Source organism: Myotis lucifugus, unplaced genomic scaffold (genome assembly GCF_000147115.1).
Source record: "Myotis lucifugus unplaced genomic scaffold, Myoluc2.0 scaffold_232, whole genome shotgun sequence".
Taxonomy (NCBI): Eukaryota; Metazoa; Chordata; class Mammalia; order Chiroptera; family Vespertilionidae; genus Myotis; species Myotis lucifugus.
In genome coordinates, this window is record NW_005871280.1 from 1,426,297 (window position 1) to 1,453,283 (window position 26,987).

The window sequence follows — 26,987 nt, forward strand, 5'->3', positions numbered from 1 at the left end:
GGATTAAATACTAAATCTGATATGTTGGCCATCGGGGAGTTTTCCTGTTCTCTGTCTCCAATGTTTGTGGAAAGGACAATGATGAGTTGTGGCAGAGGCAGCTGCACCTGACGGGGATTTTGATCTGCCCAGAATAAACTAGGAAAGTTGGGGGCAGCAGATGGAAAGTGTAATAGGCACATCGGCACAATTTCTTTGACACCTGGGTATTCATGGCCTCTCTCTCACCTCACCTCTCAATCAAGGAGGATTATGGCAATGTCACTGCGGTATGTACTCCTTTCCTGGAGCTCTGTGGCATAACTGTGCAGTGAGAAGAACCTTACAAGCCGAGATGGGGAATCTGTATCAGAAAGGATTTTTCTCCAGGAAGGGAAAAGCGGAGAGCTGGCAGGTAAGAGTAAACTAGAGGGGGAAATAGAGCAATTAATGCTCACACTTTGGGACTACTAAAGGGAGTATTTCAGGGATAGACTAAAGAATAAATGGGGGGATAATGCTGGCTTGATGAAGGGATGGCATTAGCACTAAAAAAGGCTGAGAATGAAAGGAATACAAGGAAATTAATGTTTCCTTTTGATTGTTAGATTATGGTCCTTTGAATGCAACAATCCACTAAGACAGGGCTATAGGAGCTCCAAGATTTATTTAGACCACAGAATCCTACCTCATAGCAAAGTAAAAAAATCAAGAGAACCCACCACTCAATTTAAGAACTCAATTTCCTCAATTCTCATTACCAAGTTACTTCCTTCCAGCATTTATGCTTGCTCCCAGGATCACATCAATCTGTTTCTAGAAGCTGGGTAGACTGAGGCTGAGCTATGGGGGCCTGGTTACTTATGGCTCATCCTGTGGGTCCTATCAGAGATCCAACTCAACCAACGAGTTTTCACATGCCCTCCCATCCTTAGCCTATCCTTGTCCCTTCAGTCAAAGCATCACTCGGGCTCTGTAACACACTGTCCACCCCTCCTCCTAGAAACAGCAGATGCTTTCAGGAGAAAGGCAGCCCCAAACACCAGGACCACATTCCTGATCTTTCCAACTCTAGATCCTGGCCTGGGCACCTGGACATCCATTATCTTTTCAGCTCTGATGCCTTTAAGAACTTCATTAATGTATGTGAGTTTCCCTTACTACTCCCACTGTAAAGATGAGTCACAGAGAAGTTAGGTACCTTGACTAACTTACCACTGACAAATGGTAGACCCGGGATTCAATCCCAGAAAGACCTGGGCTATCTCTGTTTCTTAAACATCTTCCCTTTGTAAGGGTGATCTATGTTTCTCTCTGGTGATGCAAGAACAAATCTTGGAAAATCCTAAGGAATATATTTCTAACATTTCAGGATTTCCTCCAAATATTATTATTAGTAAAGTAGTCCTTGGAAAGTCTCATAATCAGAGGATTTAAAGGGCTAGCCAAGAACTGGAAACACTCTACATGTCTGTCAATTCATTCTGTAGAGTGAATAAACAATGTGATAAATATTCATTAAATGAAATTCTACACACCATTAGAAAGGATTGAATTATGATTCATGCAGCATGGAAGTACCTGAAACACATTATTGTGAGGAAAGAAGTACCTTATTTTATTGTGTTTTATGTCCCCTCTTTCATGGTTTTAATACATTTTAAGTTTAAAGTTTTTATCTGACAATATTATTCCAAAGTGTGGGGCAAGTCTAATCTTGCTCTCTGATGGATAGTTTCTGTGTGTAATTGGTGACTTTGGATTGCGAGTTCATCTTAGTGGGGCTTTATAGGAATTTTTATGCCAGATTGACGGTGTTTTCAATAGCAGGTAGTTTTGTGCTTGCCTCTGCTAATATTTCCCCATCCTCTGTTAGCATTTTTATGAGTATTTCTTGGTTTGGAGGCAGTGAAGCTAGTGTACATTCAAACTTCCATTTGTGTAAGGTCAGGCCCATATGATTTCTCAGGGAAGTCTCCTATTTTTCAACACAAAGACCAGGCCAAGACAGAGGAGCTTTCTTGTAATTTCTATGTGCTAGTAAGGCATTTTTGTTTGTTTCACTAAGGATGTAGCTGGGAATTTTATGCAATTTCAGCTCCATTCTCCCACCTTATTACAGTCAAGACTTTACATCCTACACCTATGTGGCAGATAAAATATACACTCCCTGGTTCCCGAGGGCAGCAGCTCTCCACCACTTCTACTAGGGCAGGCCCAGGACCAGGGCTCTTTACTGGCCTCATGGTTGTTGGCTCCTGTGAATTTTTTTTCTTTTAAGGCCAGCTCTGCCTTAAAAAAAAAAAAGTGTCAGTTACACTTTAGCCAACATTTCTAGTGTTTGTAGTGGGAGGTTTTCAATTTTTCTGCTCCACAATATTTGTTGTTAAATAAGTTTTAGAAATGCTAAAGCCCTCCTTGAAGGTTCATATCATTAGCCTACTAAAAGGCCAACAATTTAACCCTTGCTGGAACAATGTATATTGAGATTTCTCCTGATTTGGATTTACCCTAAATCACTATTTTGTTTGCATATTATGAATTAGGCAGTTCTCCTTGAAAAAGAATAGTCAGGAGCTTAGCTGTTTCCTGAAGCCACTACTTTAACCTGTCGCTAGGACTGTGTTGTACTCACAGGACAGGGGGCTTATCTTTCTGCTACACCATGAGAGTAGACCTTCACTTTTAAAACAAATGCCAATACTATTCATATATGTTAAAAAGCATAGAAGGAAAATAAATAACCCTATTTTGTGCCACTTAAAAGGACATTTGCTCTTTTAGGAGGTAACACTTACTTTTCTAGTCAGTAGAATAAACACTCTGAAGGAGGGTCAAATGACTTGGTGCTATAGTGTAATCATGTGGCTTTGCCCATAGCTGTTTCCTAGTCATGAAGTAGTCAGCAACTTGAAGTCTTAGAATACTATGTACAGTATTATTAGACAAAATAGTTAACAGTCAATGGTCAACCCATAACATGCTGGTTTCTAATGCTATTTATTAGATTGAGATTCATGCTTAGAATTTACTGCACAGAGAGCTAGAGTTTGAAGAATAATCCCATTGCATGACAACTCCATAATTTAGTGAGCCTAGGAGTTGGTCCTTTTGGGGCACAGATGTGTTCTGTGTTTATCCTATTGTCTCTACTCCAGTAACTAATTATAATAAATAATTTTAGGAATTATATGACCTGCCAGTAACAGAACACAAAGAATTCTGATGGTATAAATTTTTCCAAAGGGTAATTTTTAGATTAACATGATTAATCAGATGTCTATTAACTAGAATCACACTTAGGGAGATTTATGGAGCCTATCAATTACTGACTTCAATACATGCTGATTTCAAAGATATTAAAATAGGAGGTAGAGCTCATGCAAAGATTAATTGGAAACTATGCCTCCATCACTCCCCTCTACAAAAGGAAAATGAAGTTCAGAATCTGCCCTGATGGCTCCACAAAGAACCTTCCATTGAGATGAATGCTAGTCCTATTTCTCCAGGTGTGCATCTTAAAGGTTGCTTGTGTGCACCTGAGGGATCCCAAGTCCACCTCTGCCTCCTCAATTCTAATCTTGCCCTCTGGTCATGTTACCACCAAACCCTCAGTCTAGCTCAGGTTTCTTTTATATAAACTCACATAGCATCTCTTAAGTTTTCCAGTTGGAACTCTTATTCCACTTATTAATGTCCATCTTCTCAAGTAAAATATAAATTCTATGGGAGCATATCATTCACAATTGAAAACTCTGGTATCCTGCAGACCAGTAATGGTCTAGTCCACATGGGCATTTGTACCGCTATTTCTCAGGAGCTTACCCTTGTGAGGCACTCGGGTTACAAAGGTAGGGAAGATGAAGTCACTGTGGCTGAGATGGCATATCCTAGCCTCTCTTTCAGTTAGGTGTGACCCTGTGACTAAGTCCTCTCATAGGAAATGTGACCAGAAATGGTGCATGTATGCTTCTTGGCAGCCTACCCTTGACATCTCTGAGTGCTCCTCCATGCACTCTCCCCTTCTGACTGGTTGGGATGAAGGTGACCACAGTCACCTTAGGAACCAGAGAACAGAGCCTCCCTTGGCCTGGATCCTAGAAAAACCTGCCTGAAGCACAGCCACTACCCCCTGGGATGCCTGAGGTGGGCTAGGTGACACAGTAATACAATTCTTGTTCTTAAAGGCCCTGAGATTTGGGGGTCTGTTAACACAGCCTACACTAGCCTAATACAGTATCAACCTCGGGTTCACATGTTCTAAGAAAGAACTCCAGTTACTGTGGAATATGTTCCAAAGAGCCTTCAAGACCGGGATAAAGCAGGGAGTTGCATTGTAACTTCATGTCACTGGCTTCAAAAGCTACAGGTTTTGCTCCCACCAAGGATGTGCAGACCAAGTTCAGGTAGGCTAAGACACTGCAAAATGGCTATTTTTTCACTATATAGGCCAGTATGTATTCTGAGCCAGCTTCTCTGGGGGAGGGAAACTCAGTGGTATGAAAATTTAATCATGTTCTTTGTATTATACATCCTTCCATTGTTTTTCAAAAGTGAGCATTTTAATCTCCATTGTTTTAGTCCCCAGGGGTTTGTAAGTGTCACCTCTCCTCCTTTGTGCTTTCCACTGCCATAGTGCCAGGAAGGTTGGGGTGCAGACCAGTCGTCTCACTGCCATCTGCTCCAGCCTGGCCACCCCCAGACCTCAGGACAGAGGAAGACCCTAGAGGCGAGTGCGGTGAGATGCTATAGACAACACAATGGCTGTGACAAGGAGCCCTTTGATGGCTCCTCCTTCGTTTTGTGCACTTTCCAGAGCAGCTAAAGGCACGTGGTGTGGGTTTCACAAGTCAAGGAGAAGAGGATAAAGAGGAAAAATGAACAGACTGGATGGGGGATGGACACAGAGGAGAAAATGTTTAACACAGTAATCTTTTTTCACTGCCTAGGCAAACAACTCTTGTGAAAACAGTTACATGAAAAGCAATCGATGGTTTTGTTTTTACTTAGCACTATCATAGGTTTTGAGGCAAATGGAAATTTACATAAAATGAAAACACACAGGATCAAGGATTATGTACAATTCTGTGATTAAGGTGCTTTGCAATTCAGGCAACGTTCTGCTAGAAACTCCTATCTTGATTCCAGTTGCTGCAGATACTATTTGAGGAGGCAAAGAATACATACATGGATGAAGAGGAAAATAATTAAGTACCGTGGGCTAAATAATCAAGACTATTACAAGGAATATAAATAATAAATTTATAATGTATTGCAATACAAATAAGAAGTATTTTCAGTATAAAAATTGCATTTGCACAAAGAAGCTATTTAGTAACAAATACAATTACACTATATTGGAAACACGTCAAAGGTGTACCTAGTATGTCTCACATATACTAGTACAATGTCACAGTACACATGAAACTTTACTGAGAATAAGCCACCTGAAGGCCAAGTCCTGGTCTGAAGCTGTCACAGGCCTTTCAACAGAACTTCCTGGTTCAGGAAAGCTGTTCACAAGCTGTTGGAGGTTCATCAGACTTGATGACTCCACGTTGGTTGCAAGACAAGCTGTAACCTCAGGAGAACCAAAACGTAGGACTGAGGTAAAGAGATACTAAGCAAGGAACTTTTCTGTTGGCACAAAGGATGTGAATACTTTCCAAAATGTTGTTATATTTAACAGGATGGGTCTACCACACATTTATAACACTGGCAGAAATAACACTTCGACACGGAGATAAAGGACAGACAGACATTGATACATTAGCAAAAGCACCAATCTCCTTTCTCTCACTTCAAGCCAATTTAAGGTGCTGAAATCTCAGGCGTACCCTGGCTTGTCTACCTTTTATTGACTCTTTAATGTTTCCCATCCTTCACTCTTGACTCGGTAATACAGTAACAGTAAATACTTCTCCTGAAAGATATTTTTATCATCTACTCCAAAGGTGTTATAGGATGCAGGCTTGCATATGCCCAAATCATGTAGCAACACCAGAGCTATCAACAGATTTGGGCCATAAATAAATAAAAATGTGGCTTCCTCCAGTGTCAAAAGCCAACCTGGCTAACGCTTGTTTGCTACCTCAATATAAGACTGTTAAGCAAGTTGGGTAGTGTAACAGACCTAGCAAGAGATGTAATAAAGGAAACTAAGAAAATGCTAGGTAGAAGGTGCCTCCTTGATGAAAAGGCACCTGCTCCAACTACTCAGTTACTTTTAATTCACCTGATTTTGATTTATACAAAATACTATTGTGTAAGTAAATAACTGATACTACAATATAGGAAAGCATGGCTAATGTTTACTTTTAAAATGAAAATCATGTTTCCATGCACTGGACTCCTGGAATAAATATAAGAAATATCGTTAAAATCCCACTGAAATGTTAATTTCAAATTATTTTAGGTTGACTTTTTGCCTTTAGTTTTACATTCAGTAAGTACTGAAAACAACCTAAAGGCCTCAGGTGGAAAGAAATGAAATTAGTTGAGTATTTATCAGACTACTTGGTAAAAACCCCATCTTTTGCCAGGATATTGAAAAACAGGGGGGAAAAATGGTTTGCATAGACTTTTAAACTTCTAATGAATTTTCTTCTCCAAGATGTTTTTCTTTGCTCACTCCATTTTTTAAAAGTATTGCTGAGAAATATATATATATATAAATATAAAATTTGGGGTCCAACTGGAAATTGGCCTTACATTTCTAAAAAGTCAAAGTAGATTTCATTCCCTCCTCTTTAGTCAAATATTCCACTTTAAAAAAATGATGTTATTACAAAGGAGGGGAGCTTATACATACAGAAAAGCCAAACTGAATCCTTTCTTAGTCTGTAGCTCTGAATTTGAGCTTAATGATCTTTGAAAACTCAATTCAGCTGATTGTAAGAGAAAGAAATCCAGTGCCGAGAGGGCACACCCAGCTCAGCAAAGATCCAGAAAAGCTTCCCGGGATCAGGGAGATGGAGCCACCATCAGAACGACTGCATTTTGGGTTAAGATGTATCAGAGACCTACCTTACAGAAGGAAAGAAAATGAGCAAATTCAAGATTTTCTTAGCCTCTCAGTTCTCTGATGGCCTCTAACTTGAGGTTGTGTTGCTGTCTGAAGAGAAAAACTATTATTGGTGACTCTTTTTTGGGGGGTGCAGGGGGGGTTGTCAAACCATCTTATTGAGGATCTTTGGGGAAGGGTTGAAGGGCTGGGAGGACAATGAGATCCGATGTCCTTGGTCTGGTCAGGATCTCCCCAGCTTCATAGCTGCCAAAAGCTGGTGACTCTTTCTTATTTTGGGGGGTAATCCTCACCCGAGGATATTTTTCTATTGACTTTTAGAAAGAGTGGGGAGGGGGAGAGACAGAGAGAAACACATCCATGTGAGAGACACATCAATTGGTTGCCTCCCGAAAGAGCTCTGACTAGGGAGCCTACAACTGAGGTACAGACCCTAGACCAGAATTGAACCTGTGACCTTTCAGTCTGTGAGCTGACACCCTATCCACTGAGCCAAACTGGCTAGGGCAAAAAATCTGGTGACTCTCATGCTGCAGGATGAGGCTGTCAGGTAACTGAACTGGAAAGATGAAAAATAACCATCTCTAAAAATTAGATTCTGGCAGAATAAAAACCCCTTTTGTGTAAATTTGCAATAGGCTCATTCAAGCACAGAAAGACAGCAAGTTTCAGAACCGTTCCCTCCCGCCAATGATCCCGTGTTCAAAGTTAATGGAAGAAAGGGGTTATCTAAACAGCCAGATAAGAGTACACTGCATATTTCTTTCTTAAAATGACAGAAACTTTTAAATTTCATAAGCCTGCACTACTTATTATTCTGTCTGGACCCAAGGGGTGCAGAATCAACTTTAGTCATCTTTCATAAGGTTTGGAATCTAATTTTATGAATTTATTCTAAAACATAAATCAGGTAAGGCAGAAGTAGATGGATGGATTTTTTAAAAGAAATTGGGCCTCCTGGGTACTTTTAGTAGATTGAGCACTGAGAGATTTACAGGGATAAAATTCTTTACAAGATTAAGAAAGAAGGAAATGAAACCAAATCTTTCATTTCCAGATACTCACTTTCATTAATTCTTTCACCAAAAGCACATCACTGAAGGAGAACCAGAAATGTTCAGTTATTATTAAAGTGGTTCAAGGCCAGGGAACCCCTTGAGATGAAAACAAAACAACACAGTATTCAAGTTTTCTTCACAAGACTACCTTGTACTGGCAAGACTTGGGGGACTTCTGGGTTGGGAAAGAATATTGCTGAAGGGACTTTTTGCAAAAAAAAAAAAAAAAAATTACTCCATTTTGGCAAAAAACAGCAAAATTGTCTCCTGTAAAATCCCTACTACTTTTTGAATCCCCAAAGGTTACAATACTGCATTCGAGCTGCTTGGCAGTCCGGCTTCATGGGCTGCGGTTTTTGATTAACTAAACCCTTAAATCCACTAAACCCAGCTGATGTCTCACTAGGAAGCATTGTGAAGTGTGGGGAGCCTGCAGGCTGTTGGCAGGACAGCTGGAAATGGGACAGGTAAGAAATAAGACATAACAATGGAGATTTAAAGTCAAGACAACTGCCAAGCTCTTTTCTACAATAATCCAGGGCCCTCCATTTCTCTCTAAAAAAAGTGACCCAGTACTATGGTGCCTGATGTTTCTTATAGTTTGACAAAAGTAACTTCTTAACACAGGAGAAGCAAGACTTCTGCTACACATGAGGATGCACAGGCTGCTTTGCTTTCACTTTATGGGGCCTGCAGCCTTGTCAATGAACAGTCCTCACGAGGGCTGGGCATCGCTACCTCTGGTCAAAACTCTCTCGCCCCAAGTAGATGCACGTGTGCCCACCCCAAATCCTCAAGCATATCCTAATACCACGCATCCTGATTGTCATGCCTGAAGGAGTCTCATTAATATACATTAGGCTTAATGCCGAGACTACATGACTAAGGTGGATTTTTAAGAGAAGCTTGCTCGGGAAACAAGGAGGATTTTGGTTTAGACTGCAGGCAGAGGGAAGCCGGCACATTCCTCTGCTCTATGTTCTTGGAAATAGTCTGTGAACCTAAGGTCCCTTATCAGCATGCTGACTTTTGCGCTGCCTCAATGTGTCTTCCGTGTCAGATGGACGGGGCTGCCCAGGGGCATCTTCCTCAGTCTCATTGGGTTCTCTTTCCTCCAGGGGCTCCCTCGGGGGCCCCTGGTCCTGGGTGTCACTCGTTTCCTCATCCGCACCAGCAGCCAGGTTGTCCTCCTCCTCTTCTTCCTCTGGTTCGTCCTCATCACCAAAGTCTTCTTTCTCTTCCTCGTCATCTACAAGGCTGTCCTTGTTTTCTTCTTCGTTTGAGTCATCTTTTTCGTCCTCTGCATCCAGCAACTGTTCAGCCCTATGAGCCTCCTCTGACTTCCGACTCTGCTCTGTGGAGGGAAGAGGGGAACGGCCTCTGAATAAACAATGGTCACTCAGCAATCAAACTGGCTGTGGAATAAAGCAAGGGGGGCACACGACAGTCTTCTCCACCTTGAAGCTGTTATTACCCAGGACAGATCTCTGGTTGGCGTCCTAGCCCAGCCCAGGAGGGCAAAGGTTCCCTCAGGCTTTGTATTTTGAACCTTGTAGAACCTGGCTCAGTGACCTACTCACTAGCCTTGGTAACTGATTCACCATATGACAAGCTGAGCCAATCAGAGTGCTCCCCAGCAGTTTCTGCCAGAGTACGGAGGAAAAGCTCTCACTTTCTACAGTGATTGCTACTGCTTTTGACAGCCACTGAAATCAGTCACATGGGAGCACAATCTAACATCCCTGGGCTGTGCTTGAAGCTAGAACAACCCTGGGCTTTCAGTTGTGTGTGTTAAATACATTTTCCTTTTTCCCCAAATTGCTTTAAATTGGCTTTCTGTTACTTCTAAGAATATAATATGCCTTCTAATTATAGTCATGTGCGGCATTGCAATGTTTCAATCAAGGACATATTGCATATACCACAGCAGTCCCATCTAAATATACTAGAGGCTCGGTGCACAAAAATTTGTGCACTGGGGGGGGGGGTGTCCCTCAGCCCGGCCTATGCTCTCTTGCAGTCTGGGACCCCTCGGAGGATGTCCACCTGCTGGCTTAGGCCCGCTCCCTGGGGGATCGGGCCCAAGCTGGCAGTCAGACATCCCTCTGGCAGCCCGGGAGCCCTCGGGGGATGTCCACTTACCAGCAGGGAGCAGACCTAAGCTGCAGTCGGACATCCTTAGTGCTGCTGAGGCGGGAGAGGCTCCCGCCACCACCGCTGTGCTGGCAGCCATCAGCCTGCCTTGTGGCTGAGCAGAGCTCCCCCTGTGGGAGCGCACTGACCACCAGGGGACAGCTCCTGCATTGAGCATCTGTCTCCTGGTGGTCAGTGTGTGTCATAGTGACCAGTCATTCCCAGTCATTCTGCTGTTAGGGTCAATTTGCATATTACCCTTTTATTATATAGGATAGAGGCCTGGTGCGCGGGTGGGGGCTGGCTGGTTTGCCCTGAAGGGTGTCCCGGATTAGGGTGGGGGTCCCGCTGGGGTGCCTGGCCAGCCTGGGTAAGGGGCTGATGGCTGTTTGCAGGCTGTTAAGCCCCCCCCCAGTGGGGACCCTGACCCCATGGAGGTTTGGCCAGCCTGGGTGAGGGGCTGAGGGCTGTTTGCAGGCTGTTAAGCCCCCCCCCAGTGGGGACCCTGACCCCATGGAGGTTTGGCCAGCCTGGGTGAGGGGCTGATGGCTGTTTTCAGGCTGGCCACACCCCCTTTAGGGTGGGGGGTCCCCACTGGGGTGCCTGGCAAGTCTGGGTGAGGGGCTGAGGGCCGTTTTCAGGCTGGCCAAGCCCCCTGGCGACGGAAGCTCCCAGTCTCTCCTTTTTTTCTTTTCTTTTTTTTATTCTGGGGTTTATTTAGCTTCTATAATTGAAACTTTGTTGCCTTCAGTGGAGCTCAGAGCCGGCTGCAGCAGGTGAGAAGCTTGGCTTCCTCCATCACTGGGGCAACCAAGCTTCCTACTCGCTCCAGCTCCATGGCTGCTGGCCGCCATCTTGGTTGGGTTAATTTGCATATAGTTGCTCTGATTGGCTGGTGGGCGTGGTTTAAGGTGTAGCAAAGGTACGGTCAATTTGCATGTTTGTCTTTTATTAGTGTAGATAAAAGCCCAGTGACCAGAACGGTGGAATGACCAGAATGACCAGAACAACCAGTGGCTATGACAGCTCTGTGGCAGCCAACCAGCCTGATCTGGGAACTAATTGACTCCCCTCCCCCTGGACACCCTCACCCCTAATCGGCCCCCAACATCCCAATTGGGGGCAGGGCCAGCCCACCAACCACCCGCAGCCCCTCCCCCCACCAGCCCGGGCCGATGGGCCCCCATTAGGGCAGGCTGGCCAGACCCCACCCATGCACAAATTCATGCACCAAACCAGTGGTAAGACTATAATGAGGCTAAAAAATTCCTATTGTAGTCATCTTGTAGCAGAGCAAGGTAATTCTCGTGTGTTTGTGGTGATGCTGGTTTAAATGCCTACTCTGCTGTCAGCTGTATAAAGTAAGACTGTATCATCTGTGTGTGTGCATGTGCATTCTGTGATGTTGCAAAAAAGACCAAATCACACCTAATGATGCATTTCTCATAACGTATCCCTATCTCATAGCGCATGACTTTATCTATGGAAGTCCCAAAGCATTGAAAACTTCAGAAATTAAAAAGAAATATAGCTTATTTAAACTCTAACATAAAATTCAACAAAGTCTCATAAAAAGTCTTTATGCAAAGTTTTAAAAAATAGAATTAAAAACATTCAAATCCAGGGCTATTTGATCTCAGAAACAGTGTGAAACAGTACAAAGATTTGGGGAAACTTCTTTTTTTTAATTAAACATTTTTTTTAATTGATTTCAGAGAGAGCAAGGGAGAGGGTGGTATAGAAACACCAAGGATGAAAGAGAATCATCAATTGGCTGCCTCCTGCACACCCCGTACTGGGTACTTAGCCTGCAATCCAGGCATGTGCCCTGACCACTGGGAATGGAACCATAACTTCCTGGTTCATAGATGGACGCTCACCAATGAACAACACCGGCCAGGCAGGGAGACTTCTTACAAAGCACTTGGAATAGCTACAGGCACACAATAAAGTCCTAATAAATGTGAGTTCCCTCCCTCCCTTTTCATTCCAGTTTGAATGAAGAAAAAGGTATCAATTGATTAATGAAGGGCACACACTTAAAGGGAAAAAGAAATTGCCAAGATGAAATATTCCTTAGTTTAAGAGAGAAGAAAGAGAATTTTGTTAAGTCTATATAGAGAACATATTTTAAGGAATTTAGTGGTGGTGGTTTGGTAACCTCGTACATCAGAGGGAAATCTACCACCTATATGAGCACGAAAGGGCACAACACAGAATTCCAAAAATACTCTATTTACATGAGTTTATCACACTTACCGGGATGTTCAGGTACATGCCTTGGAAATGGCAAATAGAAACATTCTGATATTAACACCAAGACCTGGAGGGGGAAAAGGTGATTTTATAGTGAGTACATAGGACATTTATTTTCAAATAACCTTAAAAATTAAGCCTTTTACAACCAGATATTCATAGATAAATAATTAGCAGTTGGTCAAAAGTCCTCAAAACAGAAAAGGGTATACTTAAGAATTTTCTATTTTTTTAAATGTGACACAATATAGGGAGATGCTAATATTTGAAAACAGGGGTCCACACAGTCAAATGCCTAAGAGAGCCCACTAAAAATAGATGAATCAAGCGGGTATAAGAAAACAGACACTATCAGCCAAGTCTAAACTGGCCTTTAAAAAACACTCTTCTGGACAAACCTAACTGGTCGGTACATGGGCTGCCCCTCACCATAAATAGTAATAGTACTTCCTACACCAATGTCTTAAAGGTATTCTAAAATTTTAAAGAACTCAAAGTCATAGTCCTTTTGACTCAATTTTATAAATGTCAAATGAGTATCCTACATTTTGTTCAGAATTATTACCATCTGTATTTTCATTTATTTATTTAATATTTGGTTCATTAACATCTGGGGGCAAGATTCAAAAAGAGAAAAAAATGGCAGTTTAATTATAAATCAATAAAGAACAATTGAGTTTCATAAGAAAAATGAATAAAGCACTTTGATAGATACTTAAGAGATACAGAGATTATAACCATTGGGAAGGATTAAGAATGATGCATTTGAAGAAGGCACATTTAAGGCCCTGGGCATAGTCAGGAAGAGCTGGGTGGCAGCACAGGTCTAGCTCCTTTAAGCTACACCAAATTGGGTCATGGGGGCACTTAGGTCCAGAGAAAGCTCTGAATGCCAGTCTGAGGAGACCCAACTTCTTATAAAGGAATAACATTTTATGTCACTTAATCACTTGAACAGTCTTAAATCAACTCTCTTCTTTCTTTGGGTCAATCTTCTAATAACCTTCCTACACTGATTATTTAAATCTGTTTCCAAATGAACTTAGAACATAGGCACATCTGACATGATTTCTTGGGTTTAAAGTAAACCTCAAAGATAAAACTCTAAAACTTTATGCTGAGAAGACTTTCCAACGGTCCTGCATTAGGCTCACAATCAACCTACATTCTCCACAGCTCTACCTTAGTCTTCAGGGATCTCATATTGTTCCCTCTACAAGAACCTCATGCTCCTGTGGCTCTAGAATATACTACCAGAAAAATCTAGAACCAGATGGTAGATGGGAGAAGTACATTTACATCCAAGGTCAAATTTATATCCAAAGTCAAATCCTTTTAGATCAGACCATTAGGGGCATGTTAATAGCAGTATGATTAGTGCATCAGAATGGGAACACACCTAGGACCTAATGAATGACGTATCTAAGTTCTATCCCCACCTGTGAGGTTAACATTTAGTCAAATCTCAAATATAAACCATAGTGTGAAGGAAGCATGCTCATGGCAAAATACAATGGGCTCCCTGGAATAGGACTTTGTTGTACTAACTTATGACTTGCTATAAAACAACTGCTAATATTTGAAGCTTATTTTAAAAAGTTTTTGCTAGCCCTGGTCAGGGCACATACCTAGGTTGTGGGTTCAATCCCCTGTCGGGCACATACAGGAGGCAACTAATCGATGTTTCTCTCTCCCTTACTCTGTTTAAAAATTAATAAAAGCAGCCCTAACCAGTTTGGCTCAGTGGATAGAGCATCAGCCTGAGGACTGAAGGGTCCCAGGTTCAATTTCAGTCAAGGGCATGTACCTTGGTTGCGGGCACATCCCCAGTGGGGGGTGTGCAGGAGGCAGCTGACCGATGTTTCTCTCTCATGGATGTTTCTAACTCTCTATCCCTCTCCTTTCCTCCCTGTAAAAACTCAATAAAATATATGAAAAACAAAAAAAAAAGCATATCCTGAGGTGAGGATTAAAAAAAAAAAGACTTTGCTAAAGAGCCACAATTTATTATAAAGTGTAAGGACAGACTTTTAAGATAATCTTAACTAAAAGTTTGTCTTTTTTATATAAATTTTTAGTAATCATCACTTATTCCTATCATATAGTAGTTAGGAGCTATGTGGTTCATACATAGTATAACAGCGTTTAATAATTTGTTTTAATTAGTTTAAAGCTCAATCAAATGGATCAGCGAAAGCTTAACAAATTATATCAAAGAATAAAGCATGCCACAATACTTATAGTTGCCTACATAGTTAAATAAATAAATTTATTATTCCAGTTCTTACCTAAAATATCTAGGGAGAAAATGCACAAATACCTACTAGATATGTAAGCACTAGATGTGCTTTGCATCTGATTTTTTTCCCCCACAATATTGACTGTGTTTTCTAGTCCCTTCTTTCAACATTATCTTATAAAATCCACCTCAGACTAAGGAGAGTGTATGTGTAAGCAGCTGGCCAGGATTAGAGGTTTAATTGGAGGATATGAACAAGAAAAGAATCATCTCATTCACTGGAGGAACAGATCCACAGCATTGGCCTTATCACCACAGAATTCTAATCAAGTAGGCAATGTGTGAAATCACTGCAGATGGGGTTGTCTTGCAAACTATCAATTCAAGTATGATCTCAACTTTTCTCTTCATCACTGCCTATATTTTGGGCAGCACAGATGTTCAGAAAATATAAAGGCTAGAATTAAAAGATAATGATTTAATGAATTTTCCATTATTTCTCAAATTAGCATTGTAAGCAGTATCAAATAAGCAAATGCTACTTAACTGCTTAGATTACACACAAAATAATGTTTATGTGTTTTTTCTTCCTTGGCTGCTTTGTAGTTTTGCATAAAACCCATTAGGCTTTAAGAAAAGGAAAGAAGATTGGCATTATCTCTTACCAGACCCATGAGAAGGCCAAAAATCAAGGTGGCAACGACGAAAAGGACATAAGAACACCAAGCAGGCATTCCAACGGTCACTGTGAAATAGTTGTGAAGATGCTGTAATTAAAAGAAAAATTATTTATGAGGACCAAAAATGTTTAAATCTAGCTCTCCAGCTATCACTCAAGTCTGCAAATTGTTTCCACATAGAGGAGCACCCACAAGGTCATCCAGTGGTTTGATTCCTCAGAACAAGTCAAGCTTTACAATAGCAGGAACCTGAGAGTATACTCAAGGTTATATCTGGTAAGAGTTCTCATTCTTTGGAGTTCATAATCTGATAGAACTCTGATAGAATTGTTTTTCTAGTCCCTTCATCCACAATAATAGATTTTTTTTGGTCACTCTCTGCTAATAATTATATATACCTCGATATTTACTTGTAATATGGAATCCATAAAAATTAAACTTCTTGAGTCTTGACCAATTGTTAAGTAGAACTAAATACTACTTAGAGAACATCAATCATTTTAAACGTCTCCATACTTCCTCCTTCTAGTCATTTCTCTACCTCTACCCATCCTTAACAGCTTTCCTAAATCACCGTAAAACCTAAAATGTAATATTAGACAGAAGGTTTTCCCAGTTAATTCATTATGAGGAAATGAGATTTCATGAGGTTTTGAGTAGAGTGCACATTCTTTTTTTACTATCCCCTAGAACTCTATTTGATACAGAAGAGAGAGATACAATCTGAACTGGAAATTATTTCCATGCTAAAATCACACAGAAATTACAGATATGAAGTGGTAGTTTGGAGTCAACACCCACTTAGATGGGGAATTGCAGGAGCCATGCTTCCTCATGAAGGTTTAGTGGTTGTAGGTTTCAGGCCATTATAGATTCAAGAACAGCCATTCGAAATTTACTGGGCACACGATAAAATGGCTCCAAGCTAAATGTCATCAGCAGGCAGAGATAACAAGTGAAAGACTTGCCTAGAACAGATGTAATAACTAAAAACGAGTCCAAGTTTCCATTTTAATATTTCTCAAAATCTAAATTACTCAAATCATTGGTTTCTGTTTATAAATGTCAATACAATTAAATAATATACTTCATTTTGGCTTAAATCTAAATGATAAACAAACAAAAAAGCTTGTTCAACTAATCTAGAAAAATCTGAGATCTCTTCTCTCCAATCTCTTACTCAGCTGAAGAGATAGATATAAAGACTCAGCAAATACTTTAAACACTGATCCATGTAAAAAATATTTGTTAGGTAAGTTATAGGTACTGGCAAATCCTTAAAGTATTCATAGGAAATGCAAATAATCTGGATTTGTAACACTGTCATCTGTAACTGTTGTCTACACTGGTCATTATTCTGTCTTCAGCCAAGGCAATTGTTTATTCAGAATAATCCAGCATTCTGGAACCCAGCAGGCAAAAGTATTGGGATTTCAAATGTTTTAGTCAAATCCTTTTCAATGGAAGTTCTAAATACTGCACAGGTTCCTACTTTAGAAAACTCTATGTACTGAACATAGTTAATGCTTTTCTTGGTGACTCAGTGAGGTGATCAGGATTAATCCCTGAAATGTGCCAAGGAATTAGAAGACAGAGAAAGCCAGTCTGCCTTTGAGCTGACCTATGGACGTAAGTATTCTGGAACTTGCTCTATAAAAAATATCTGCCCATTTGCCTTACTCATATGGTTGGAATGAGTTATGTGCAGTTATAAATCCTTCTAGACAGCATCGTATGCCCTTTCTGCAAAATAAATGATTAAAGTAACCCTCAGAACCTTTCTATTTTCTAGAATGCAGTAAATCATTTGCCTTTGTGTCACTGCATTCTGAGTCACACATTTCTTAGCACATTCAAAATACCTACTTATTTTAATAAGCTCCACTTCAATGTTCTTGTATCTGCTGATACTTTGGAGGATTTATTTGAGCTTCTTAGAGAAATCCTGACAGAGCGCTGGTAGAATGTGGTCTTTTAGGTGATTACTACTAAAATCTCATTAATCAAGTTTTGTTTTCACAGCTGCAGACATAAACCTTTATCTGTTTACATTATCTGCCACCACAATGGTTTTAGAGTACCTGAGTGTTAGGGTACTTGGTTCTAGTTACTTGAAGTCTCTCTCTCTCTCTCTCTCTCTCTCTCTCTCTCTCTATATATATATATATATATATATATATATATATATGTGTGTGTGTGTGTGTGTGTGTATATATATACCAGAGGCCCAGTGCACAAATTCATGCACCAGTGGGGTCCCTTGGCCTGGCCTGCAGGATTGGGCCGAAACCAGTTGAAGTCCTTCGAGGTGTCCCAGATTGTGAGAGGGCACAGGCCAGGCCAAGGGACCCCACTGATTCACAATCAGGGCCAGGGAGGGCTCCAGGGCATGTCCAGCCCATCTCGCTCAGTCCCAATTGGCTGGACCCCAGCAGCAAGCTAACTTACCAGTCAGAGCATCTGCCCCCTGGTGGTCAGTGCACATCATAGTGACCAGCTGAGCAGCCTTAGCATATCATTAGCATATTACACTTTGATTGATTGAACGGCCAACTAGACGGCAAGACACTTAGCATATTAGGCTTCTATTATACAGAACTAGAGGCCCGGTGCACGAAATTCGTGCATGGAGGGGATGGTCCCTCAGCCTGGCCTGCACCCTCTCCAATCTCGGATCCCTCTCGCAATCCAGAAACACTAGCTCTAAGTGCTCACCTGCCTGCCTGCTTGATGCCCCTAACTGCTCTCCTGCCTGCCTGATGCCCCTCACTGCTCTCCCCTCCTGGCCTGATCCCCCTAACTGCCCATCTGCTCTCCCTTCCTCTCTGTGCCTTCAGACCCCGGCATAGGAGTGCTGAGAGCTCTCCGCCAAGGCCCCACCCCTGTCCTGATGCTCTCCTGCGCAGCCTGCGCCGCCCTCCGCTGGGGGGACCACCCCGTCCTGATGCCTATGGAAGCAGCCTCATTGTCCCAGTGGGCAAGTCCCGCCGGCCATCCCCTGCCCACCAGCTCTGTGCACGCACAACCTGTTGAACGGCATGATTGGGACACCGTTAGGAACCAATAGCATATTACCTCTTTATATAAATAGATGTGTCCAGGCAATTACTGATAAAAATTATCAAATTCAATTTTAAATTTCTGTGTTTCTGTTTCTTTAACTGCCAGGCAATGATAGTTTTCACTTGAGGAAAATACTGATTCTTGTTGTGTGTGTTCATTACAAGGGAAGCATTCTACTGTTTCCTTAAAATACACAAACATGTTGTCTAATGGGCATGACACCTTATTATTAATGACTGATTTAAAGCCAATTTTGGGTAACATGTAGTTTTGAGTAAGAAGACTGAATGAAGATACCATTAGAGTAGAATATATAAAAACATTCCAACCAGTGGCCCGATGAATTTAAGCAATGGAGCCAGGCTAACACATTCACAGATCAGAGGCAGAGCCCTTCCTCCCCAAGGAGGCCAGCACTCCCTCTGGGACCTGAACTACTGCAGGTGAGATCAGATGCTTCCCAGGGGCACCCACCCACCCAGCCCAGTGTTGCACAGTCTCATTCAGGGCTGGGCTGGCCCAGAAGGACAGAGAGCCTTTTGTATTTATATTCTACCTATGTCACAGAATACACTCTGAGGAGTTTGGGGATAGGCCCTACATCCCCTCTATCCTTCTTAGACACAGGTAAGAATCCTCAAATATATTCCCTGAATGGAGCAGCTCAGAAAGACTTCTCCAGTGACAGCCAAGGTTTTACTACTTCCCCTTCTATGTCATACCCTCTGCAACAAGACACAACCTTGCAGCCCCCTGCAGACATTAAGAAATATATCCTGTGGATGTGCACCATCTCATTGTAATATTGTTCTAGATATTAGGTGCAAGAAAATAAAAGTAAGAGAAGATATGCCACTATAAAAAACACAGTGGATATTTCACAGTTTTAAAATACACTCTTACTATTCTCCAGTCTAAATACTCATGGTTTTTACTTCTCATCATGTGACATTTACAAAGCATTAAACTTTCTCCATCACATGGATTATCCCCCCAAAGATGCAGCACACTTATAGTGGCTAAATTTTGCCATATGCCTGCGTAACTACAGGAACGTTGAGAAGAGGGAAGTTACTGTATTAGCTTAGTGAGCAGCACAAATTCACTATATCAAATCTATAATAATAAAAGCGTAATATGCTAATTAGACCAGACGACCTTCCAGACGAAGCCGGGTCTGCAGCCCCAGGATCGAGGAAGCTGCTGCGGCTGCAAAGACCTACTCTTGCACGAATTTTGTGCATCAGGCCTCTAGTCAAATAATATTTAAGTACATTCAAATGCTAAACCTAGCTAGCAAGTACACATTATACAACTGCCATAAAACCTTATTTTAATCCTGCCATCAGAGTTTGTTAAGAAATAAATGAATAGAAACAAAACATTTTTGTTTCCTAATCAGAAGGGAAAAGCAAAATAATGACAACAATAATTAATGAATATAACAAAAACAGTTATCAAGTATGTACTTGGTGTGGGTTCTATGCTAAGCATTCAAAGAATTCTAGTAACAATAGTTACAAGAGGAAAAGCAATGTGTTCAGAGACATATACACAAGGTGGAGAATAATGGCTTGTCCTCTGGAAAAGAGATAACGCCTCCCTGCATCATTGTAGCCAACTGTGACGAGAGATAAGGCAAAGACTGACAGTCTCTCCAAACACTTGCTACAGACAGAATCTCAGCCCCAGGATTCCTAACCCTGCCTAAGGCACCACTTCTGATCCATCTCACAAGGCAGAAAATAAAACACAACTTAAAAACTTAGACACAAAAGGTTGCTCTTAAATTTCCCTCAACATATCTTGATGTGCATGAGAAACACAGAGTCTTCTTGAGTTGCTTGAATATTAAGTTCCAAAATGACACTGTGACCTACACAAAACTTAGAAAGACAAATATAGGAACTCATTTTGGAGACATAGAATACTTTAAGAATATATATTTAATTCCACAGCAATTGTGCTAAATCTGACAGGATTTAGCTCACTCTACACATAAAGGGGAGCACAAGGTTTTGTGACACTTTCAAAATCATATAATTGTCCAAACTTTTAACTAAATAATAGTTTGAATTCACCGAAATGACTCAGTGAAATGATATAATCACATACAGCAAGAGTGTCCGAACTTTTTCCTGAAGGGGCAGAGAGGAAATATTTTAGGCTTGTGGGCCACATGGTCTCTGTCACAGCTACTCAACTTTACCACTTAGAGTGAAAGCAACAGGTAATGAGTGAACATGGCTATGTTTCAAAAAAAGGTGGCCAACCCACAAGCTATAGTTTGCTGATTGCTGACATACAAATTCACTTTCGGGCTTAATCTTTGATCTGTAGGAGATTATGACAATGGGAATATAAAATGAAGTAAAACCACATGAGCCTGATTCAGCTTTGATAAAGAGATTCATCTCTGATCTAAGAAAGTATGACTTTGACACAACAGTCACTGGTCATTGTTCAATTTATGCCTTTCTACACAAAGACGCATTTCCACTGGGGACCCTTGTGAGAGTAGTTGTGTGGCTTAATAAGAAAAGTGAAATTATAAAGTACTCACAATGTTTATTTTCCTATGGTTTAAAAGTTACATTCTTACTCTTTAAAAACCCTCTGCAAAGCCCTAACCGGTTTGGCTCAGTGGATAGAGCATCAGCCTGTGGACTGAAGGGTCCCAGGTTCGATTCCGGTCAAGGGCATGTACCTTGGTTGCGGGTGCATCCCCAGTAGGGGGTGTGCGGGAGGCAGCTGATCAATGTTTCTCTCTCATCGATGTTTCTAACTCTCTATCCCTCTCCCTTCCTCTCTGTAAAAAATCAATAAAATATATTTTAAAAAATCCTCTGCAAAGATAATCACAAAGGGTATATTTAAGATTACTTACCCAAATCTTGCCAGAGATGCTAAAAAGGCCAGCCATTCCAGACATCCTAAAAAATAGAGAGAAGGAGAACCATTGGTGATGCATACTATGAAAAAAAAAAAAAAAACTCAGGTCACAAGGACAGAAAATAAAACATTGTCCTCTCTCCTGGATTTACTTGTGATCATACAGAGCTTCAGCTCCACAGCCATCATTTCAGTCACTGCTGTAAATACATTCAAATCCCCTGGCCCCTTCTCCCTCCACTGTACATACCTGGCAAAACCCCAACTGTGGGCAGCTGCGTGTCTCTGGGGACAAATCAGCTGACTGCTCTTCCTTCAGTCACAAACCTGTTTGTGCCTCAGTACTGCACTTTCAGGCTCTACCTGCCAGGACAGCTCTTGTGCTTTTCCCTTTCTTCACACCCTTCCACCCTCCTCTCCCCATTCACTCTCAGCTCACACTCCTCACATGTCACTGTGAAATCAGAAGCCATTATGTGATCTCTCTTATCTTCTCACCACCCAATCTGAGCCTGGGGTTCACCTGCATGCACCTTCTCTTGTTTCCACAGAGAAAGTCTATCTGCCCTCCTCCTCTTAGCCTTGGATCCCATCCCTTTGGCTTATTAACCTCTTGGTTCTTTTTGCCAGCCCCTCTGCCTGCATCAGCAACTTCTTCCTTTCTGCTGGGTCATTCTCATGGGCATGAAAACATGCTCTACCCTCTCCATCTTTTAAAAAGAGCGTCCTTGGACCCTCCAGCTTCTCTTCTCCAAGGAGTAGGCCACACTTGTTTCTTCTTCCTTACTGTACCTTTAACCCATTCAAATCTGCTCCTGCCCTCACTACTGCAGTATCACTTGTTGTGAAAGCCACAATGACCTTGCAATTGCTTCATTCAACGCCCATGTCTCAGACTTGATCTTCTTTCACCTCTTGGTAACACAGGACACAGGCCTACTCTACATTCTTGAGCACCTAATTTACTTGGCTTCCGAGAAACCCCATAACCCTGCTTGTCCCCTGACTCACTGGTACTCATTTTTAGTTTCTTGACTCCTTTTGCTGACTCCTTCTCTTCTTAATTGTGGATGTCTTGTGGCTAGGCCCCAAGCACTTTCCTCTCAATCTTTAGGTGATCTCCTCCCTCCCAAAGCTTTGAATACCATCTATATGTTTTGTATTTGTGTTCCTGAATTCTCCAAGGACCCATCTCCATACATCCAACTTGACAGCTCTACAAAGAAATCTGCATCTCAAACTTAACACATTTAACACCGAACCCTTGCTTTTCTCTTGCTCAAACCAGTAAGATTCAAACCAGAAACCCAAGAGATTTTTTGTAAATCTTCCCTCTCCTTCACCTTAGCCAAGTCTACCTGCAAAGTATTTTAAATCCACCCATTCTCTCCATCCCACTGCTGCCACCCTGCTATGCACTAGCACCATCCCTAGGCTAGACAGGGCAACAGCCTCCTAGCTGCCTGACCTCATCCATTCTTGCCCTCCCCAGTCTCTCCTCCGAAGAGCCACCATGTCATTGCACGCACTGATAGCATCCATGCTCCTCAATGTGGTCAAAGGCCTGTATGAGCTGGCTCCTGCCTGCCCCCCTTTCTCAGCTTATATATATACTACTCTCCCCCACCAATCACCGTCTTGATCCCAGCACCTTTCTGCTCTCAGCATACCAAGCTCTTTCAAATTGGGACCTATCCCCATGTCACACTGGTTCCTGGGAATATTCCTCCCCTGCTCTTCACGCAACTCGGTTGTTCTATCCTTCAGGTCTCACTACTGTCCTTCCCTCAGAGCGACTTCTCCTAGTTCCTCATCCAACAGAGGTCCCTGCCCCACAGTTATTCCCTGCCTTAGTAAACATTGTTTTTGTTTTGTTTTACACAGTCTACGATTCTTTATAGCTCTATCTTTTTTCTCAATCTGTTTTACTTTCAGCTGCCTGAGGGGAGCAGAGGTACATGCCCATCTTTTTCACTTTTGAATATCTAGCAGCTGGAACAGTATCTGGCATAAACTCATCTCCAATACTGGTAGAATTAAAGCTGCTTTTACGGTAGACTAAATTACATATTTCCAGAGTATTACATAAGTGCCATTTACGTGATGTATTCCTGAAATATTACATCATTTAATCCTTTTTCAGCAAGGATAATCCTTATACTTGTATATATTAACAAAATTAATTACAAATATGATAACTCATTCAAAACTAAAACCAACTATGGGAAAAGTTATTATGGATTGGCCCTATCTACCTCGCCAATTATTATGTAGTTCACCCTCATGGCTGTAAGTTACCCAGCAATATTCCGCTAGGTAGTTAAAGACACCATAGGTTTTATTTTCCACATTGATACAAGAGTAATTCCTTCATAAACTATAATTCAAGAGAGAGCCACTTCCATATCTTATCAATAATTTAAAAGGAAGAAAGAATGATAACTGTGTTCAATACCATATTTTGTAAAGAGAAAAAAAGTTGGCCCTGACTGGTTTGGCTCAGTGGATAGAGCGTCAGCCTGTGGACTGAAGGGTCCCAGGTTCGATTCCGGTCAAGGGCATGTACCTCGGTTGTGGGCACATCCCCAGTGAGGAGTGTGCAGGAGGCAGCTGCTTGATGTTTCTCTCTCATCGATGTTTCTAACTTTCTATCCCTCTCCCTTCTTCTCTGTAAAAAATCAATAAAATATATATTCAAAAAAAGAGAGAGAAAACAGTTGGTTGGCATGGCTTAATGAAAAAGTCAGGGGTGACTTTCTGCAACCCACCTGAAGCTGGACACTTACTTCCCAGTATACTCACAACTAGCTAAAACACATGTGGGCCATAAAACCCAAAACACACATGGTCTAAGCATGGTCATATATAGCCTGGGTAATCAGAAGTGAATATGAAGAAAAACGGAGACTTTCAAGGTCTATGAACTGTTCACTTGATACCGCTTGTTTCATTAATAGACCCCATTAGATAAAAATTACAAGTTACGTTAAAGAAGCCGGGTACTTCCAGCCAGTCAGAGGCTCAACTGATTGCCACTTCTTCTCTAAGATATAATTCTGCAGGTCTTCGTAGATTCCTGGGCCACGGTAACGACGGAATATCCCATCCTTTGCACTATAAATTATAAAAACAAATAGAAAACACACAGATTAAATAACAAGTGTTGCAGATAATAAAAATAACTATTGGTTTTACATGTGAACTACACTCTGAATTTTAACTTGGCTTAAATAGAGAAAAAATTATAGCTAGGCATAAATAAAAAAGCATGCATAAGTATTAATCTATTACAAATGAGAAATTGAAAAAGCATTAAACATTCTAATTTATCACTGCAAAATTCACAAGCATAAACAAAGTTCTTGCCAAGAACTTTTTATTATTTTTGCTACAAGTATTTCAATGTTTCTATTATAACAGCAAAACAGCCGTTGTTATTAAGTTTTAAAAACTGTCTCTACATTTCCAAATTTTGTCATTTAAGTCCCTCCTTGAAAATGAACAAAACACCTCCATTTCACATGCCCCTTCAAGTCTTCCCCCGCTCCTGCTTTCTCTCCAGTCAAGCTTCCTAAGAGCAGAGTCTACATTCACCATTTTCTTCTCAGATGTTACTCATTCATAATCCGTGCGACTTAGGGTTATGCTTCCACGACTCCATGGAAACTGCTCATATGGGGGAGAGTCCCCAGTGACTCTGAAGCGCCACATCCAGGCAGCACTTTTCTTTTGTCTGTCACTGGCACTGCCCACAACTGAACGCGCCTTCCTCCCTCTCTCCCTTGGCCTTTCTCTCTGGACTTCTTCCTCCTATTCTGACCACTCCTCCTCGTTCCTTACTCCCTGTCCTAAGGCTGGTCAACCCCAAGTTTTATCCATGACCTACTTCTATTCCTGTGGCATACATTCTCTCTAAATATATTTTAACTCTTATCTTGATTCTGGGAAATTCCCAATATGAATTTCCAGTCTAAATCTTTTGAGCTTTAGATCCTCAAATCAGACTATCACCTAAACTTTTCTATTTGAAATTAGCATAGTCACTTTACACTACCTTCTCCATTTTGGCCTCTATCTTCCAAACCTCATCTTATTCTAATAGCTCCTCAATAGCTTTTACTGGTGACACATGGCCTATTGGTAGTCATCACAGGCTTTTCCTTCCTTATGGCTAATTGGTCACCAAGTCCCAATGATCCCACCTCCTAAGCATCTCCGAACCCACCCCTTCCTTTCTCTTCCCCCTCTCACTACCTGAGCCTCCCTAACATCACATCACCCAGGATGATCCAGACAGAACTCATTACAGTTCTCAGAAGGTAGCTCATTTTCTTCTGGGCTTTTCCATGGCATCTCCTGTATCTGGAAAGGTCTCTCTACCTTGTCTATTTAACCAATTCCAACATATCCTTTAAGAATCATCCCACCTTTTATGTCATCAGAAAAATCTTCTTTGACCCCACGCTCATCCCCCACCTTCAATTAGCTGCCTGCAGCACTCTGAGCATCCCTCTCTGCTAATAGCTATCATTCCCACAGAGCTGTCTTTCTCCTCCAAATGTTAAGCTGAATGTGTAATGGTTATGGAAATCAACTTAGAATTCTTGGTACACATCTACCGATTTATATTTACAAGCCCAGAAAATTATTTCAACTTACTGAAAAAATGCTGGGAGAGTGGTGACAAAGAAGCGGCCACTCAAACCTACAAGAAGCATAAACAAAAAAAGTTACAAGTCAAACTCTGACTAACCCAAGCATCTAACTTAATTTATAAGAACAAGCAATCTAAGCTGACCTGCGTGTGTGTGTGTGTGTGTGTGTGTGTGTGTATTTCAGAGAGGAAGGGAGAGGGAGACAGAGATAGAAACATCAATGATGAGAAACAATAATTGACTACCTCCTGCACTGGGGATTGAGCCTGCAACCTTGACATGTGCCCTTACCAGGAATTGAACCATGACCTCCTGGTTCATAGATCAGTGCTCAACCACCACCCACTGAGCCATGCTGGCCAGGTGAGCTTGCTTTTATATCACAGAATTAAGTCACATACACTATTTTTTTTTGACTTAAAGAAATTTCATTTTTACCCATTTTCATTACCTAATACATTCCAGTCAGTGACATACAACTTGCTGTTGATGTTACATAGGAGTTTTCTGGCTTGTGTATCACTTAGAATTTTATGATGGCTAACAGAACAGGTTATAGTCATATAATGACTATATGACCTGAGATAAATTACTTAACCTTTCTGACCTTAGATAAACTGCTTAACTTTTCTAGTCTCAGTGACCTCATCTAGAAAATGGGTATATTAAAGCCTAACTGAATTGTTCTGAAATTAGACTAGCTCAGTATATTAAGTACTTACTAGTAGCACATAGTAAAGGACTCAATCAATAAATTACAGGTATTATTAGATCAGATGTAGGTTTTAAAATAATAAAGAATCTGAAATAATAAGATCATGTTTAATCTTTGCACATTTATAAAATTTGCAAGTACTGTCCAGGGACAGTACATTAAACAGATTTTCTCAAATGTTCAGTAAAACAAACCTTTACTGAACATTAACTAGACATCCAACGCTATGCGAAGTACATGTGAAAACAAAGACAAATAAAATCCTTAATAAGTCAGCAAATCTTTGCTAATTC

General features: G+C 41.2%; 1 protein-coding gene across 3 annotated transcripts in view; it reads right to left on the bottom strand.

Moving 5' to 3' along the window:
* Window positions 1-4,951: 4,951 nt before the first annotated feature.
* The window catches only part of TMX4 (thioredoxin related transmembrane protein 4), a 39,285-nt gene continuing 17,249 nt past the window's right edge, over window positions 4,952-26,987 (bottom strand). The window contains exons 3-9 of one of the 3 annotated variants that reach the window (XR_002831592.1): window positions 25,984-26,029; window positions 24,310-24,438; window positions 21,320-21,365; window positions 15,355-15,456; window positions 12,454-12,517; window positions 7,006-9,415; window positions 4,952-5,139 (exon numbers count right to left, since the gene is read on the bottom strand). Coding sequence is in view for 2 of the 3 variants with exons in the window: in XM_023762107.1 (XP_023617875.1) it covers window positions 9,063-9,415; window positions 12,454-12,517; window positions 15,355-15,456; window positions 21,320-21,365; window positions 24,310-24,438; window positions 25,984-26,029 (740 nt within the window). In the remaining variant the exon portion in view is untranslated. Of the gene's footprint in view, window positions 5,140-5,224; window positions 9,416-12,453; window positions 12,518-15,354; window positions 15,457-21,319; window positions 21,366-24,309; window positions 24,439-25,983; window positions 26,030-26,987 lie in introns of those variants that run through there. The other 2 variants (XM_023762108.1, XM_023762107.1) reach the window with 2 other exon arrangements.